Source organism: Homalodisca vitripennis, chromosome 2, assembly GCF_021130785.1.
Source record: "Homalodisca vitripennis isolate AUS2020 chromosome 2, UT_GWSS_2.1, whole genome shotgun sequence".
Classification (NCBI taxonomy): domain Eukaryota; kingdom Metazoa; phylum Arthropoda; class Insecta; order Hemiptera; family Cicadellidae; genus Homalodisca; species Homalodisca vitripennis.
In genome coordinates this window covers 25,103,890-25,123,857 of record NC_060208.1, presented here as the reverse complement: position 1 = coordinate 25,123,857, position 19,968 = coordinate 25,103,890, and the positions used below count along the sequence as shown (strand labels likewise).

The window sequence follows — 19,968 nt, the reverse complement described above, 5'->3', positions numbered from 1 at the left end:
TGTCTATTTCTCATTATAATCTCTAAGAACAGTTTTAAGGAGCCATGATAATATTTTTGAAATAAATTATTAAAACATTTTCGTTTAAAACAAATACAAATTTTTATATTTAATAAATATTCAATTCTGGGTACATAGTTTTTGTATGATATTTCCTTATATGACGGATACTAAATGGCATTAACAGTACAAACAATTGTAATATTAAATAAATCATGAGAAAGAATTTTGTTTATCAATTTCTATTACTTAAAATTTATTACTTTATTATTTCTATTCTATGTAACCGATGGGTCCGGAGTGCGTATCACTAATTAATTGTTTCAAGCACATTAAATTTTTAATTTTTGGAATAGCTTTATAACCATGTAAAAGTATATTTTTCTTTAAAGACGCCAAGTTTAAAGTATTTAGTAGAATAGTATTTGTTTTCAGTTGCAAATGTTAATTTTCGTTCTATATAAGGGAAGTTTATTTTATTAAAGTGTTACGAATATATTATTCGCATCAGGATTGATGTGAATATTCATATGGTTATATGTGTATTTCAATTTTTTTATACATAGCATTATATTCAATTAAATAAAATGGACGGTAAAATAGAATGTTCCCAACCCCAAAGAACATGAATCTCCAGATGTTCAAAAGTCGAGAGATTTTATTACACAAAACGTGTATATGTAATTTGTTATTTTTAGAAGCTGAATTATGTTAAGGGTTAAGCTAAGATGTCTAGTAGCCTATAAAGCCTTAAATTTCCCTAAAGTTCAAAGCTTCCACAGCTTGGGAGCTGAAAGAAGCCGAAGAGTTCTAGAAGTTGAAAGCCATTAGAAACGTTCTGGAAACAAGACATAGACGTATAATAATATACGAAACACACAATTATTTTTATGTAATTTTTTAAAGAATTGTTATATAAATATAACTACTTAATATAATAGTTTGTTTTAGCACACCAGAGTGCGTTGCCAACATGTATGAAAATTGACGATAATGTATATCTTCAATGTGATAGTGAATCTGCCGACATGAAAGCTACATACTTACTGATATGGTGAAGAGTAGAAGCCGGAAGAACATCTTTGGAGCACTGTGAGACAACATCGAAAATACTTTGCAACTATCGGTAACAGAGGCGTTGTTCCTTTTAAAGCACAAGCTGCGTGATCCCGTTAGCCTTGAAGCCGTAGATAAGTATAAGTATGTTGTAAAAGCCTGAAAAATCGTGTGGCCACGACTGTAAAAACTTTTTGTAAAGGCATTTTTATAGTACCAGCATGTTTTTTACTGATTATATTTGTCACGATGTGGACCATTATTACCAATAATACTTTTATATACTTTGATAAGATTTACAGTTTTCTTTTTCATTTTATGCCAAGAAACGTCTCATAGCTCTTAATCCAAAAAGAGACCTTTGGGCTTGCATCACGAGTACATATATTTAGTATAGGTAAGTTTGGGGGTAGGAGCTGCCTTTTTAATAACTACGAGGAGGTAGAGAGGGCACTATATCTCTATCATGTGAACTTGGAAGAAGTCGAGGCTAGCTGGAAAAAGTAGGCCTGATAGACCAATGGAGCTGTGTAGCGGTTACAACGGTTATCGCAAGATAACCGGATGAAGCAACGTCGAGTGTGGTTGCTGCTTGGATGGGTGACCGCTGAACGATCCTGTCCTTGCAAATAGCCCGCCTGTTCGGCCATTGGTGGTGATTCGGAAGTCACCTTTAAGAAGTTGGTCCCCAGGTAAAGTGTTAGAGAGGGCTTCTTAGCCCTAACTTCCCCTGGTATAATAAGACATCTTTATTTTTACTTTTATTCCTATGTCCAAGCTAGCAACTGCCTTTAACGCTTAGGGAGCTACACAAACTATAACAGTCATCCTCCGCAATAGAGTAGACTAATCGATCTACCCTTGCACACCAATATTTCGACGTAAGTAATTAGTGGTTTTCCACTTCTAGACATCTCTCGAGTTGCCCAGGACTAAGACCTAGAGATTTACAAATGCAGATATATATATAGCATGAAGATATTAAGATTTAAACTAACCTTCTGTTGTAGTAAATTATAGGTTGACTTGAATATGATGATATTCAGATTTAATTAGAAAAAAAATCTGTAGCCAAGCTAAAGGTATCTGAAAACATTCAATAAAATTGTATTATGCCTCATGAAATTTGAAATACAACCAAGACTTTGATATTTCTAACCTAAAATTTTTATCATTGTTTTAAGAGATAAAAGGTTTTTTTGGTCTATATAATTTATATAGAACTTCTACTCATACGTAGATACAAACCTAGACCATTTTCGTCCGCAAAACCATAACAATAAATAAAAACTGTACTATCCAGTAGCTAACATACAATGATTTTCAACAAGCAGAAGTTATTTCCTCTGTTTTAAGAGTACATGCGCAATATTTATTTATTTATTTCCAACGGTTCCACAATTTATACATGAGTTGACTTAACTAAGGATAAACTAATCAATATGGCATACAATGACTAATAACTGTGGTAACAACAATCCAATAACATAGCAAAACTAGTAATGATAACAGATAACGCAAGGAAGACATTATGCAATAATTAATAACAATACATAGCAATCATAACAAATAATGCAGGAGAAACTAGTAAAGAGAGACAGAACAATGTAACAATTATGATAATAATAACTTAACAGTGAGATAAATATATAAAAACTTGCAACGATATAGATATATTAGAATGTAACAATGAGAAAAATACGTATGTAACAGTATAAAAATGATAGAAGTATATGTAACAGAATAACAAACAGATAAATAATAACAATTTTGAACACTGAAGATGAGGTGTAATGTGACAGTGTGTGTGTGTGTGTGTGTGTGTGTGCGTGCGTGTGTGTGTGTGTGTGTGTGTGTGTGCGTGCGTTTAGGTGGGTATGTGGGTAAGTGTTTGATTGTGAGGGTGGATATTCATGCAAAACTACTACCCAATCATGGTTTGCTGCATAACTTCCTTCGCACGGCGTGCACAGTATCGGCGAAGAAGTAAATATGGGTAGCTTGGCTCCCCAAACGCAGAAGTCTATTAATTCCATGGTGAGCAGCGTAATTTGTAGGTTGATATCTTCTGAGAAAAACAGACCTCGATCTAGTGCCTCTAGGTATCAGGATATTAATGTCTGACAGAAGTGAGGGACAGTCCAGCAATCCGCTGACAAGTTTGTGCAGGAAGACGAGATCAGTACATTTTCTTCTGTCATGAAGAGGTTGTAGTCCAAACATCTCCTCGATCTCAGTTACAGGAGTATCCCGGTAGGTGTATCCTAGCCTCACTCCAATATTTACATGTATATGCGTTTGCACTCAGGATGATACCTCTATCGGAGCTACTGCTGAATATATGTCGAGGAGCTGCGGGGTAGGTTGAGTTGTAGATGTTACAGTATATGTTAGAGGCCATGTTACACTTATAATACCATATTAAAATGCTGTGCTATTATAATAAATGTACATATATTATGCATGTAATCCTATTACTTTTTCTAAGAACAACAAATAAACTTTTAATTCAATACTTTGTTTGAAGTTTGATTTGACGATCGAAGAATTTTGAAGGATTCACATGTGGTCTCTTCCAGAAAAGTAAGAAATACACATAATTGTTGGTCCGAAGACCACCATATGAACTGAGATAAAACCACCATAAGACATCGGGAAATTTTTTTATGAAGACATGTAACCAAGGCTTCATACATTAAATTGGCCAACAAACTGATAAGTCAACTATATGTCGAAATTAGGCTGCTTTGGTTGCCAATTTTGAAAAATTAACTAACAAAGAAGCCTAAAATATCAAATAGTCTAGTGATTTATAATAAAACAATGCAAAGTCCCAGTATGGTTTTAAGAAGTTCATCTATAATGAACCAATAATAAAAAAAGGCCTCCTTTTTTGGCCGCCATTATGTTTCAGCCATGACGATCGCCATTTACTATTGGCTTCTGATTAGTTCTATGTGTTAGGTGCAGACCTATTGTGACCTGCGTTCTGTAATTTAGTTATAATAATTAGTGTTATTATTAAATGCTTGTTTATCAGTTAATCTACATGGAGTTGCGATTCCTGTGACCACACGTTTGTTGTGATTCCTGACTTATGCGTGTCACAACCCTCCGGTATCATTTTAATTATTTTAACGTAGATTTTATCATTGGTTAGGTTAGCTGTCCTCCTGAAGAAGAGATCACATTGCAGATCTCGAAACGTAGTTTTAGTGATTTGTTATTCCACAGAATGTCCGAAACAATCATGTTTCCTTAATTTAATAGTCATGTTAGTATATTAAGAGATACTTTTGTGTACATGTCACATTTAATCGTCTTGTATTGTCGAACGAAGATGACAGAATGCAGATTTGAAGACTTAAATTAAGATCTGAAATATTTATTCTGATACTCTCGGTCTCTGTTGGTGTTCCAGGAGATTCGAGCATAGCAGAATGAAGAAACAGTTTGTTGTAAAAAAGAGATGACATACGCTAAAGATTTCCAGTTTTAAATAAAACTCTTACTAAGCTTAGTGACACAGGAATAAATAGATGTTACATCAGGATACATTTTAAGAGCATTTCGAGACTGTATACAGTCGGTGCTGAACCAATCAATGCCAGGGGACACTTGATTCCATGCCTGAATAAAGGAGACGGATTGAAGTATTTAATAACCTACACTTTTTAAATTTACTTAAGTTGTTACGATATTTAATCGGATATTTAAACTTTTTTTATGACTTTAAACTAATAACTTTTTATAAATTATATTTCTTGAATAGCTTGAATATTGGCAAAAGAAGTATAAACCAATCTAATTTGTAATATATTTGAAATTTTAGGTAACAGTAACTTGTGCAAAACGGCACGTTTAAGATTTTAAGCGACAATATACCCTTTTATTGTCAAGAAAAAAATATAATTTACGTTGTTTTGTAGAACAATCAACATTCTCAGAGGTGGTTTCTATTAACTCAAATATTTTGAGAGCTTACAAAACTAAATACTTCCCTATACTAAACAACGACCAGTTATGTTCAATAGTGTTCCATTAAACCTAAATGTTCAATGTTTGTTTCTCAAAAGATCTTGGAAATTTTGTTAAATATATTTTTATAATATAGATTTTACCTCAAGAAATAACTTTCGGGATTCACTGGAATTATTTATATGTACAAAGTGTTCCTTAAAATGAATTTTGGTTATTATGAGTGGACAATTTATATAAATAACTTGAATAAATGTTGTAAGACGCAATTTAATAATTTTTAATGTTATACTATATTGTAAAGATGTACTGTTCGTAACATTTTCGTATGGTCTATTAATCATAGTAAGTTATAGTAAACTATAACTGTTGTGTGTAAGTGTTGCAGAATATCGCTGTAAAGTGACACGTAAGTATTAATCTACAATTAATTATCATGATCGGATCTTCTACTTCCATGCTACAAGGTAGAAGTTCATCTCACCACGATTCGTGTAACAGGCTTCGCCCAGGTTTAATCCAAAATTTCAAGTCAATAGCTCATTTCATTATTGGCAGATTTTGACGTGACAACGTCTTAAATTAGGTTGCGGCTCGGAGTCACTCATGAAAAAGTGTAACGCCCGGTAACGTTACGATGCCCGTCCAGTGGGTCCGCCGCACGGGATCCGCACGGGATAAAGCAGATAACTGTGTGTCCGCCGCACGGGATAAAGCAGATAACTATGTTTATTCGTGAAAATGTGGAGTGCTTAGATTCGTCATTTACAACAACTACAACAATAAAGGTAAATAATTGTACACTGATATTTCATTATCGTAAACTATGATTGATTGATTAATTGTTAGATTGACACAAAAGTTGAGAAACTGAGTTTATAGGTTGTCATACTATTGACAAATGTTGATAGTGTTAAGTAAATTATTAGTTTAAATCACTCTGCAATCAATCGTAATTCAGTCGATTGAGAAGAAACAGCGCGTATTGCTAGTCAAACATTTAAAATAACAAATTATAACCTCTAACCTGCCATAACAGTACGACCAAACAAACGAACTAAACCGACCAATCACCACGCGCGGAGTTAGAATTTAACTGTGTTTGGCAAGAATTTCAAATTCCAATTTTAGTAAATGTTTTATTCAACTTTACCATTTACAATAACAAATTTTAATTAATTTCAAATTATGTACAATGTTTTAGTAAACAAAATATATTTCTATAGTTAAAATTTGTGCAATTCTTATTTTCATTCAATTCCTTGTTCCTATTGTGCAATTTAATAATATTCATATCAATAAATATTCTACCGAGAAAAAGACGTTGTCACGTAAAATCTTCGCCCGTAAAACCGACTTTACAGGCAACCATAATTTTTTTCATTATTACCAGGAAATTAAACTGAAATGAAATGTTACATCCCCCCGCAAATAACAAAGAAACTTTTTTATCTATATAGTGGTTTAAGCGAAATTTAACCAATTACACAGTTGGAAATGCAACATCAAAGAACTCATTCTTGTCTGCGAAGAAATGAAGATGCAAATTTTCAAGTCTGCAGGTGAAATCTTTCTCGGGATATCATGGAACATTATTCATTCACATTTTTCATTAAATTGGGTTTCATATCGGTGTTTAAATAATAAAGCTTTCAAGTGGCCATAAAATGTTGTGGTCGTGTTAGACTACATGTATTAATATATTACATATTTAATCTCTTATGAGTGTAGGTTTAGAGAATAGATTTCCTCGATGTCATCATAGTTATAGGACCAATATAAATACTAATCACTAATACTCAGCTAAATTTTACGGAGTGATATGTACCATCTCAAACTCGGTGGTCATCACACAGAAATTACGTTCGTGGACAATTTCATATGTAATGGTCAATTTGGATGAACCACTGGGAATGAAAGAGCTGACACCCTGGCCACCCAGAGTTCATCGTCTAATGTGACGGGTCCTCAACTTAAACATAAATTTCAAGGTATGACAAATAAATAAGTCATGCAGTTCTAACATTACATGTAGTCTAAAGTGTGTGAAAATAAATAAATTATATATATATATATAATATATATATATATAATATATATATATATATATATATATTTAAACTACATTGTCACTTAATACCATTGTGTACCCTAAATAGTCCCATGGGAAAAAATATGTTACTGTTTGACAAAACAGTCATATAGTTTTTGTAAAAAAATATAATATAAGGCGAAATCTTATTTTCAAATCTTATGTGTATTTCATTTTATTTGGCCGTGCAATTAAATAATCCAAGACAAGATTTTTATTGCACGTTTTATTAATTGGAAGTAATTGGTTTATAACTTATTAAGATGGAATAGAATAGTTACATTTACATCATGTTCTAAACATTTTATATTGCCATATTAACCCGAGTAATGTAATTTTAAGGTTATTGGCTGTGAAAGATTTAAAAAATATTTGACTCGCACTTAGTAATCACTTACAAATCTGCTGAAATTAAATCAGATTCTTTCTGAGGCTCAACTACATACGTGTCTGGAAAGGATTTAACATCAAAAGTTGTTTCAACAATTAATGTTTTCTCAGAAGAGTTCATTCCACTTTGTACAGGCTGTACATCAGGAGCTACCATGGAGTCATCAAACGTTGAATCGTCATCCGATGATATCAATTCAGAGGACAGCACTTTATCATCTGAGGACACTATATCACCAAAGGCCGAATCTTCGAGTTTATCTTGTTTTATAACAGAGAGATCACTTTCAATGTCTTCAGTAACCAAGGAGTCTGCTACAGAGTGATGATCTATTGGTAGCTCAGCTGAACTAAATATTATATCTTCTGAAAGGATCTCAACAGAATGTCCTGCATCTTCTACGGTTGAAGGATCTAGCACATGTGAGCTGGCAGAAGACAATAGAAGTTGTTTTGGAACACTTTCTTCCTGTGTCAAGTTTGTTGGTGAAGCAGTATCGTTATTTGGAAAATACCATTGACCTCCAATGAACATGGGAGTTTCTTCTGCCTTTGTATTTAAATCACCAACGTTTCTATTGATGTGGTCATGTGAAAAATCCATTTCTGAGGAATATTTTGGTAAAGGATTGCTGTCAGGCAACACTATTTCCGGTGAAGATTTGTACTCTGATGTGGTATTCAACTCTTCAAATAAACTTTCTTTCTCCAAGAATAATTTATTTATGTCGGATGTGTTTGCAAACTTTTCTCTCATTTCAAGGTAATCGTTGATTTGTTTCTTAAATTCTTGAAGACGTATTAATATTATAGCTGGTATTTCATAAAGACGGGGGTAAGGTCTTTCGATTAAGTCTTCACTATTATTAGAAAAATAGGGTTTAAAAATATTGCTCAGAATAGTTTCGTTACTGTTCATTAAAGGCTCACCATGGTTAATTCCGTATGTCATGTTAGTATTTTTTTGTCCAATAGAATGAATGAATTCTTCACCTTCACCTTCATCTGTTATGTCTATCTCTGCTACCTCTTCTAAAGGGTTAGCAGCTACTGCTGTATTCTGATTCGGCTCTGTGACCTCTCTTCTGTCTTCTAATACTAAAAGTTCATCAAACATGTGGACAGCTGCGGCTGTATTCTGATGCGACTCTATGACCTCTTTTCTATCTTCTACGTCTGCTTCCTGTTCCTCCATCGGGTGGTCAGCTGCTGCTGTATTCTGATGCGACTCTGTGACCTCTCTTCTGTCTTCTACGTCTGTTGCCGGTTCCTCCAACGCGTGGACAGCTGCTGCTGTATTCTGATGCGACTCTGTGACCTCTCTTCTTTCTCTGATTGCTAAGTAGTTCCTGCCAGAATGTGACCCGTATGAATTCAGAGAGGGTTTCGATGCAATTACTTCTGACATCTGAAAAATTAAAAAGGATTTTTTTAATAGAATAATGATTAGTTTAACTAAAACGTATCAGTCATTACAACTGAAAATATATATGGATAAATGAAAGATAAAATGTTTATCACTGTATAGCTACAAAAATATAACACTAAGTTTCGAGGATTTCACTTTGTTCTTTTCTTCCGTGTCAAAAAACTTGCCACAAGGTTAAGTATTCCAAGAAACATAAAAACCGTAATAAATGTTTTAAATTACTCATATAACTCATAGTCATCAACGGGAAGACTTCTGCATAAAAAAACTGCAAGAATAAATTTGAGAGTACATGGAGACTTTAGTAGGAACAAATCATAGCAATACACAGAAAAACACATATGCGTACAGTTCAGGGACAATAAAAAATTAACAAAAAAAAATATGGAAAGTCTTATTTCTGTATATTTTTCACTATAATATGTCTCAAGGATTATCAACAACTGAAGAAGAAGTTAGCTTCCAATACTCGAAACGTAGTGCTTTCTCTTTGTTTTATTAACGATAGTAAATTATTGCAAACCTGTCATTCTTTCAATCAATCCACCGTTAATGTGAAAGATTAAGCAAAGTAGTATTTGTCTCAAATCTCAATAATCATGCTTTTATCAGAAATGATCGTTGGTACTAGCTGAGGGAATATCTACATCAGGATCAGCTATATAAAGGAAGTATGCCAGCAAATTAAGAAAAAAGAAAATAGTTTGTGGTGTTTCATCGTAATATCTATAGGTTAGATGGAAACGTAAATCTTTTAATGGTCTACATAGAGCTTATGTAGAATAACCTCACGTTATTTCTACTCTAACATTTCTTTGTACTTCAAACTGTTGTACTTCGCTGGTAACATATATTTCAAGTTTTAGTGCTACCAAATGATTACCGAAATATGTTAACAGAACCATGAAAAGTGGCAATCCCACTTGTGGGAATTCGTGGTTTAGCTCTTGGTTCTTAATTCTAATGAGATCTAAATTATTCAATCTGAATAATATTTTATCAGTATCCGCTATTAATATTTATCACATAAAGAAGAAATGTTCGGCGTATTCATTTATAAACTAAATTATATAATTAATGTATCTTCAGAAAAAATTATAATAACAAATATTTAAACGTACTATAAATCTTTTAATGGCACATCATTAGTATTTTACGTAACTTGAACTAAATTCAAGACTTAGTGAGAATGATTTCATATCTCAACATTGTTTGAAACTTTAAACCTGTTGATATTTCAACATACTTGTCCATACAGTACTGTTCAGATAAAGTATCATCACACTCAATGTTTTTATTTTTTAAAGTGCACTTGGGGTTTAGAGTTCAAAATATGTTTCTTTCAGTGTTGAAGGTATAAAGGAACATTGAGTGAATGCATTGAATACAGAACACCTTTTCATTTGATAATAAATCCTTCACTGATATATACATCCAGTGACAATGTTTATATGGGTGTAAACGTACAAGTCAAGAACTCATTCTCTGAATTCAACTGAAAGATCTTGGTTAGTAAACTCAAACTTTATGGTTGAGACTACGAAATAGAAAGGCCTACGTATGTTTACCTCAATATGAACTAATATTTCTTCCGAAAACCACAATCAATACTTTCTGTAAGTAATGGACCAGGTTCCAACAGCTGTTCCATACTTAAAACTACTCAAATGTTTTATGTTTTATTGTGAATGACCAATAAGAGAAATCAATGTACTTTGAAAAAATTACACATTTTTAAGCAATTCTGTTATATAATATTTTAGTACATTTATATACAAAGTAGTCTGCGTCACAAATCGTCACAACGTATTCTGTAAGAATTTCCACGTATATTTGACTCCTGAACAAGAATCTTGTCTTCAATTCAGCTTCGCTATTCGTATAAGGTGTGAAGTGTATTTAAAGATGCTTTTCTACACGTATGCTTTCAGAATGTGAATAATTATATGTTTACACTGATCATGCAGGTCAGGAAATAAAATGACAATAAAATACCTGTTTCAGTTCTTGTATTAACACACGTGCTAGGAATTTTTAGCACTCATATCGAAAGTAGATTACGAGGCAACAATTAAACAGTCATACGAACATGGTAAATAAAAACATAAAGAATATATAGCAAAACATGATAAAGAAAAAAAAGTAATTTGCCTTCAGAATATCACAGATTAAAATACTTTATTTTATTCAAAGTCTGAGACATTCCTTAAAATTCAAAGTAAACGCACTACGGCGTAACTGAACGCAAAATTCTCTCTCTGACTTCTTTGAAAGTATGAATATTTTGTTATGTTATTTCACAAATACGTAACTGCAATACACATTATTTCAATACAATTCTTAAGCATGTCTTAAATTAAAAATGTTTTATGAAAAACATAAACAGTTTACAAAGTAAATATAGAAATATATAAATATTTTATACAAGTTTTCCACAAATATTTGCAATCCCATAAATTTCATGTATTGATTATTTTACATACGGCCTTTTTAAATTTAACGTAAAGTTTACGTACCATTTTGAATTAGTGCATAGAGATGAAAAATTATTTAGTTTTACCAAATATGAAAATTGGAGGATGTATTTTTCATACATGCCAATAAATCCTTAAATATAATATTTAATTGCTAGAAAAATTTCGTGGTCATACAGAGTGAAGTTTCATCTTATAATTAATCAAAACAATAGCTGGCGAAAAAAAAAACAATGATTTAAACGAAAAATAATTGGATAGTAGTAGTTATTCTAACAATTATTGAACGATTGTATGAAACATGAACATTTTCATTAAGTAATTCGTATTAACTCGTGATAATTACTTCTCGCATAACACTTAGTGAAAATTGTGTGTTTAATAACACAATTAATATAGTTTTTTTCTTAATATTGCAAATAAAAGAATTACCGATAAAAAAGTAAATAAGGGCTGAAAAGTTATTGCAATATCAATAATAAACAATTAAAACTTATTAACAACTAGTAATACTATGAAGCAAATTCTTACCGATAAAAAGTAAATAAGGGCTGAAAAGTTATTGCAATATCAATAATAAACAATTCCAACTTATTAACAACTAGTAATACTATGAAGCAAATTCTTACCAATAAAAAAGTAAATAAGGGCTGAAAAGTTATTGCAATATCAATAATAAACAATTCCAACTTATTAACAACTAGTAATACTATGAAGCAAATTCTAGTTATAAGGATCTCTGCAGAACTATAATTATTTTGTTACAGAATAGTGAGGGAATAATAATATCCCCTCTTGTAAATAATGACCACACCTTTTTAACACTTTGTGTACTGCTTAAAGTACTTTTTACTATTTAATATAATAAGCTAGTAAATGTTAAACGTGGCATCTTTATGAGTAATAAAATTTATTATTGACTTACTTTCATCATTTTACATGATTGCATAACCATTAAGGATGCAAAGAAACTTAAAAAAGGAAAATAACTATCACAAACTTATTCTTGGATGAGAGCGTTCTTAAAGCCTATTGCATTTCTGCCTGTCTGTCTATATGAACGATATGTCTAAAACGAACTGAACTTTAAACTTTTTCATGAACTTCAATTCCTATATAATGAACAACGAGTTCGATCATGATATACACTTTTGTAGCTCTATAGGATCGGGCTGAGCGTTGGTGAAAATTTTCCTTGATCTTACCGGAAAACAGGATGACAATTGAGAAATTCACTGTATAAACAAATTTTCAAACTAACTAAGTACAATCATATGAAATTTTTCGCGTAGCATAATAACCCATGTAGTATAATGAAATAAGTTAGAGACTTTCAATCTTGTATGTAACCTCAGTGAAAACTATCGTACAGGGTACGTGATGTGGCGCTCTCCTTACTTGTAAACATTTATTGCTAAGTTTAGTAAAGAAGATAAATTAACCTCGGGTAATATGTTAGTAATGAAACAAATAGCTGTGATAGGCTAAAACAATTTAGCACAATTAAGAATTTTTCTTAATCCTTAAAACTTAAATACTAGTGTCCAATAATCGTATTAAAGATACACGTTTGTATTAACATGTCTTCATAATTAGCAGGGGATTCTCTCACGTATTATTTTATTTGTGTAATTTTCGACAGTAAGACTTGAAACCAGGACCATCCATGTAATGCTTGTATGAGACATTGTCACTAAGAAGAGTTATACAAATGTACACAGTGTAATCTTTGGAGTTACGGAAAAACTAAACAAACTTTTGTAGATGGTTTCATTTCGTCCCAGTGTAACGCTCTCACACAGTCAGTAACAAAATAATTAATTTTTGTTGAAATAAAAATATATGATATGTTTGCCAGCTAAATCATAACGTTTTGAAGAACTTAATGTCATGTTATATATAAAGATAAATCACCAAATATGTTGCTACACGTTAATCTCGAGAACAGCTGGAAAATTAGGTTATTTTTTTGCTAAATATTTTTAAAATCCAAAGAATGTTTATATGATGAGAAAGATTGGAAAAGTTGCCAGGTATATTCATAACATTTGGAATTCATAAAATTTGTATTATTTACGTTCAAAAATCAAAATTTAATTGAACAGCTGTTGACAAATTCAGCTAAAACAAATTTACAGTTGTATTAGTATTATGTTGTTATAGTGCTTGATCAGTAGTGTAATGCAGATAGCAAGTATCTACACACTGTTATACAACAACCTTGGAAGATACGTATTTTTATTATATTCTGAGAAAAGTATTTACTATTTCTAATTAGTTCATTCAACTTACAACTATGTCTGTGAATGGTAGTTTATTCTAATTGCAATAATCTACCTAAGGAGTATTTTTAGGTTTATATTATAACCTAATAACACATATTATAGATTCGTTGATGAAAAGTCTAATTTTAAATATACTTAAATATTTTCATGATATCTATAACAAAAAAAACAGTATCAAGAAAAGAAGAAACCATGTTAGACATGACGTGTGGAAGAATATAAAAATCTTAAGCTTCAAGCTGTAAAAGATAAGGCTTATGTCAAAATAAATCTTGTGTATAATCAAAGTTTGATATACTGTTATTTTTATTTTTGTATATATATAATGAAAAAATTACTCAGAAGTGAATACTGCTTTATTAATTTAGTGTTCCAACATAAATTAATTATACATAAATAATGAAACTTATCTTGTAAATTAGCAATTTTTTGTATTTAATTGCGTTACCCCCTTCTTGGTATTGTATAGACCAGTTTTCTCTCTCCTACCATTAAAGATTACTTTATGATCTTCTGTAAAGTGTCTTATAATATCATAATTTGTTCTATCTAACTGTATATAGGTGGGCAATCTTTAATAAAAATATTACATTCAGGCAAATAGATGCAATAAGTAGACTTTTTCTTAAGTACAAGCCTTAATACCTATGTGAAAATATTTCATACTAAGCTGGTTTATTATACACACATATATATTTATATAAATTACGCAATGTTTTTATTTTCATGCAAATAATGAAATTTAACTTTCTTTTGAAAGAAAATACTTTTTGATTTGATTAAAATTATATAAAAATTAATGTTTGGTCAATTTAGTATTAATGAAAAATATTACAGAACTATTTTAATTATTAGTAATGGCTGTTAATATGAATTGATTTTATAACAAATTAAGAATTAGTAGTCCCCCATCTCTACAGAGTAATACATATAATGTTAAATAAACACTAATAATATTAAATGAAAAAGAGAAGAAATGGTGTACCGAGAGGGCGTATTTAAAAAAATTTGAGAGTTAATTTATATATTAATATATTACCAGAGTAAGGATGATCAAGCAAAGGAAGAGTTTCACCATGATTGCAGATGGTAACAACTGTAGAGTTTCTTTCAACTAAAGGAGACAGACTGAGCTAGACGGTACCAAGGTACCAAGGTAGGATATTGTGGACATTCTCACGTCCAGGTGATAAAGCAGGGAGCATATGAGTGATAAGAAGCGTAGGTAAATCTAACTGTTTCATTTGACTGTAAAATCTTATTGTATCATTATCGAATCATTGATTGATTGCAGCATTACTCAAATATTTTACAGTGTTACCACCATAAATAGATACAAACAAGATGATTAATTACGTTGAGAGAGTAAATTAATAATAGCAAGAACGTTGGTATCTTAATTACAACTCGCTCTTGATTCCTCAACTTTTGAAATATGTGTGGTTCCAGGATTATTAGAACGGAATACCTTACTCAACAGCTATTGATGCGTTGAAGGAGCTTGTATTGGCTACTGTTAACTAAATTACATTTAAAACATATAAACCAATATTTAAAACATCCAATTATGTGATGTGTTTGACTAAGATAGCCTTGCTATCGAAAGGCTTCACAAAAATAAAAGTTTTGAATATTGGTTTATGTGTTTAAATGTAATTAAGATCTTGATACGTTTAACATATATTTCTTGTAGCTGTCCCGGTAAACCATTGAGATGATGTCACTAGGTAGCTGAGGTTTTTGTTCCACAATTGTTACAAACTTTACTCCCTTTGTTTCCAAAATCCAACAACTAATGATCGTACATGACGAAAGTACGTACACTATAGTGACACTATAGGCTATATCAAATTTTTTAGATAAAGCCATGGTCTGAAACTGGTCATTCTGATACTCAGCTACTTTTTCTGGTAAAGAATACTCAAATAAAAGCTTTTTCTACACTAAAACTTGCAACAGGAGTTATTGTCGATTTACAGCTTACTCAGAGAATATTCACCCTTCTACTTCAGAGCACTAACCGAGTGGATTTGATGTATTCAATCATTAATTACCATCATCAGAAATTCCAGGGGCACCACGTAAACGGGATGATATTTAATAATGTAACTGTAATGATTTGTGTACGAACACACTTTTAAGAATAGTAATCCCACAAAGAATTGCACGGATACATTTAATAAAAACTTATAACATGAAAAAATATTATTATTTTCCCATGAGTTTTACTAAGTTACCGTACCTTTATTTTGTGTAATTTTACTCTTTGTTATTTAGACTAAACAGTATTTATTTACCTTTTAACACTTGATAAATAAAACTAATATTATATACACAGAATGTACCTAAAAGGATCCTACAAACTTCTGCAACTGATAGTACTCATAATGTCAAACAAAAAAGTTAAATATACGTAGGTCGAGAAATGTGTTGTTTAGCTGCTAGCCACCATTTTGTATTTTTCATACAAAATATTATCTATTAAACTCGTTAAGCTAGAGAAATATAATTGGGCACATAGGTTTTAATATGCAAGAGGAAATTAAAAACAGTAATTTTATATTTTCTGCAATATTAACAAAATAGCGCCTGTTGAAACGTTTAAAGTCAATTAACAAACAAAAGAGCCAGTATAGTTTACCATATACCAAATATTTGAACAATTTTATTGCAATTCAAACGGTACTTGTTTCAACAAAATCGGCCAATTAATAAACTACTAAGACGTCCTTAAATGTAATCTTGCACAAACCTGGAGCATCAAAAATTTTGAATTTTGATAGGCATCAGCTTTATTGGATCAGTTATTCAATATTTACAAAGTAGCAATTATTTTGAAATGTTTAGCAACAAACAATAATTTCTCTCAACTGTGACATGTTTGCTCCTGACTTGAGCAAGCGTACTTATAAAGTAGTCGTGCTCGCTTATGCGCTGACGGATTTCGTTAACAAAGTACCGTATGAATTATTATAAAACTTGAAAAGTGGTTAATATCTTTTAGTAATTTCTTTATAACTTATTCAAAACAGCTGATATTCCTCACATGATCAAATTGTCCTTGCTCACGGCTTGTGCAAGCTTACCTGTAGAGCGATTGTGCTCGCCTCTTCATTGATGGATTCGTTGGAAAAGGTAACGTTGCAATTTTGACGTGACAACGTTTTAAATTAGGTTGCGGCTCGGAGTCACTCATGAAAAAGTGTAACGTCCGGTAACGTTACGATGCCCGTCCAGTGGGTCCGCCGCACGGGATCCGCACGGGATAAAGCAGATAACTGTGGGTCCGCCGCACGGGATAAAGCAGATAACTATGTTTATTCGTGAAAATGTGGAGTGCTTAGATTCGTCATTTACAACAACTACAACAATAAAGGTAAATAATTGTACACTGATATTTCATTATCGTAAACTATGATTGATTGATTAATTGTTAGATTGACACAAAAGTTGAGAAACTGAGTTTATAGGTTATGTCATACTATTGACAAATGTTGATAGTGTTAAGTAAATTATTAGTTTAAATCACTCTGCAATCAATCGTAATTCAGTCGATTGAGAAGAAACAGCGCGTATTGCTAGTCAAACATTTAAAATAACAAATTATAACCTCTAACCTGTCATAACAGTGCGACCAAACAAACGAACTAAACCGACCAATCACCACGCGCGGAGTTAGAATTTAACTGTGTTTAGCAAGAATTTCAAATTCCAATTTTAGTAAATGTTTTATTCAACTTTACCATTTACAATAACAAATTTTAATTAATTTCAAATTATGTACAATGTTTTAGTAAACAAAATATATTTCTATAGTTAAAATTTGTGCAATTCTTATTTTCATCCAATTCCTTGTTCCTATTGTGCAATTTAATAATATTCATATCAATAAATATTCTACCGAGAAAAAGACGTTGTCACGTAAAATCTTCGCCCGTAAAACCGACTTTACAGGCAACCATAATTTTTTTTTTATAACTATACTCTTTTAATTTTGTTATTTGGCTTTAGAAATTTTAAATTAAACTTTATGTTAATATTGAAGAAAATTACAACATTACTTTTTATCCTTCCATTATGTGTTACTCTCTAAGTGCGAAGTTTGGCTTCTGTAGCTTTAATAATTCTGCAGGTATTAATTTTTGATAAAATAAATAGGTGGCTAACAGCTAATAGAGACATTTATCGATTTATGTTTATATAAAATATTTTGATTCTAATTATGTGTACTATCACCCACAGGAGTTTTTGGTACCGTGTATATATAAATATACATTATATATTTACATAATATGCAAAGATAAGAGGAACTTTGTTTAATCCTATTTTCAAACTAATATGGAGTTAAATAATAAGATGAAATTAAACCATATTTGGGGTATGATATAAAAATAGTCAAATAAATACCCTGAAGATTTAAACCAAGGTAGCTCTGTGAAGTTAGGGCTATAATTTATTTGAGCTTTTTTGCCTTTGAATAAAACCTAGTTAATTTCCGTCTGGTTAACTCAGGACAAATTCCTCAGTCTGACTTGGAACTGTTTACACGAGAGACGGTGACGTTGCTGTGGGAGGAGCAGCCAATTTCTGTATCTTATTATATCCTATTTCACAATATTAAGCGTAGGCTATTGCTTATGTTTAAACGACATGTTTTAATAAATTTGTGATGGATTGAAATAAAACCATTATTGTTTATTGAGCCGATTTTTCATCTAGTCATTTTGTCATATATGTTGAACTGTTTCGATAAAATGTATTATTTAAAAAATTCTATTAACGTTAAAAAAATAATTTTTTAATTTAAACTTAGTACTTATAAGAGTACGTGAAAAAAATTGGACGAAGTAGTCTGAGTACCTTAATATCCATTTGTTTGTCGTAAAGTTGTCTAAAAATATAAACAAATGTATCCTTTACTTTTTTTTACTTTTTAAGAGTGGAATTTGATACCGTCAATAAGGAAGTCGCTCTTTTTAAGTAAATTGTAAAAAGCTTGCATCAGTGGATACTTACATAACAAGTTGTGTAATAGCCTCTTTACAGCATGAGTGTAAATGTTGCGTCATGGTACAACACCGTTTTCCAGCAATCATCTGACAGAAGCACAGGGGTTTTACTTAGAGTGTTAAGTTTAATATTTTACCTAACTCAACTATATTAGCCGGATAAGTATTTACCTTCATGTGTTATAAGATAGGGTAACTTAAACCTTTTGTTCTATATTAAACTTATCTATAATATTTAGACTTAGTGAAACATATAATTACAAGATTACTTATTATCACTGCTATTTTACAGCAGATAAAAGTGTTATAATATCTATAATCAATACGTGACTATTGGATAGATTTTTTAACTTTGTTATGTTTTGTAAATATATACTTTAAGTTCTTCTTAGAAAACTTAGTTGTGTTTATGAACTCTAGTTGTTTGTACATTAAACCCAAAATAATAATAACAAAATTAAATGTAAAATATGTATCAGTAAATAATTACTGTATTAAATAAATAGTCGCTATTACTTTTAGTTTGTTGAAAAAGACGCCCTAATCATTTACACATTAAGCATGAATAGCTTTGTCGTTTTTACTGCTAAACACAAAACCACTGTTATCGTTGCACGGAAAGTACTTCCAGAAACACTTCGTGACTAATGACTACAAAACACGTTCTGTGAATGTCACAGTTTAGTGCGAGTAAGTGTCGTGTACTTTAGTTTAATAGTCGTGGTTTACTGTCCAAACACTATTTATCTGCTACTCTATTTACACTTATCCAAAGCACTTATTGGTCAAAAGCAATATTTACAATACTAATGAGTACAGAAATCAGAATTTGAGAGGGGGTACAGTGAATCAATTTCCTTTAATGACAAAAAAGGGGGAAAAATTGGAAAATTTAAAATATGGGACATTGACAAAAATAGACATATAGGAATAGAAAATCAGTTTACATTGACATTCCAAAGATTTTTTCCACCCCATTTGAACATAATGGACCAAAAGTACTTAAATTAATTTTGTAGAGAAAGCTGAGATAAGTTCTGTTCTTTTTCAACTTGAAAATCGTATTAATCAAAATTCATTTTGCCATTTCGTAGGTGAAAAAAAACCAAGATGTAAAGGAGTTGTTGCAAGAAATTTGGATCACTTCACCGTCTGTTCTTTCTTAAAATCATATATAAGTTCCTACTAGTTTTAATGTATGATAGTGTCCACAACTGCCTTCCAGGAACTTACATGACGTGCAGTCAACATTAAT

General features: G+C 31.2%; 2 protein-coding genes across 3 annotated transcripts in view; both read right to left on the bottom strand.

Moving 5' to 3' along the window:
• Nucleotides 1–19,968, bottom strand: part of LOC124353706 (probable chitinase 10) — a 476,771-nt gene that overhangs the window by 5,537 nt on the left and 451,266 nt on the right. Inside the window, exon 1 of one of the 2 annotated variants that reach the window (XM_046803677.1) lies at nucleotides 1,048–1,168. The exons of the other annotated variant lie outside the window; for it this stretch is intronic. Coding sequence (XP_046659633.1) covers nucleotides 1,048–1,104 — 57 coding nt within the window. The 5' untranslated portion in view covers nucleotides 1,105–1,168. Of the gene's footprint in view, nucleotides 1–1,047; nucleotides 1,169–19,968 lie in introns of those variants that run through there. 2 annotated transcript variants of the gene reach the window in all.
• Nucleotides 7,342–14,866, bottom strand: LOC124353704. Its single transcript, XM_046803675.1, has 2 exons — nucleotides 14,744–14,866; nucleotides 7,342–8,924 (listed from the first exon to the last, which is right to left on the bottom strand). The coding sequence occupies exons 1-2, from the start codon at nucleotides 14,780–14,782 to the stop codon at nucleotides 7,521–7,523; spliced, it is 1,443 nt and encodes a 480-aa protein (XP_046659631.1). The 5' UTR covers nucleotides 14,783–14,866; the 3' UTR covers nucleotides 7,342–7,520.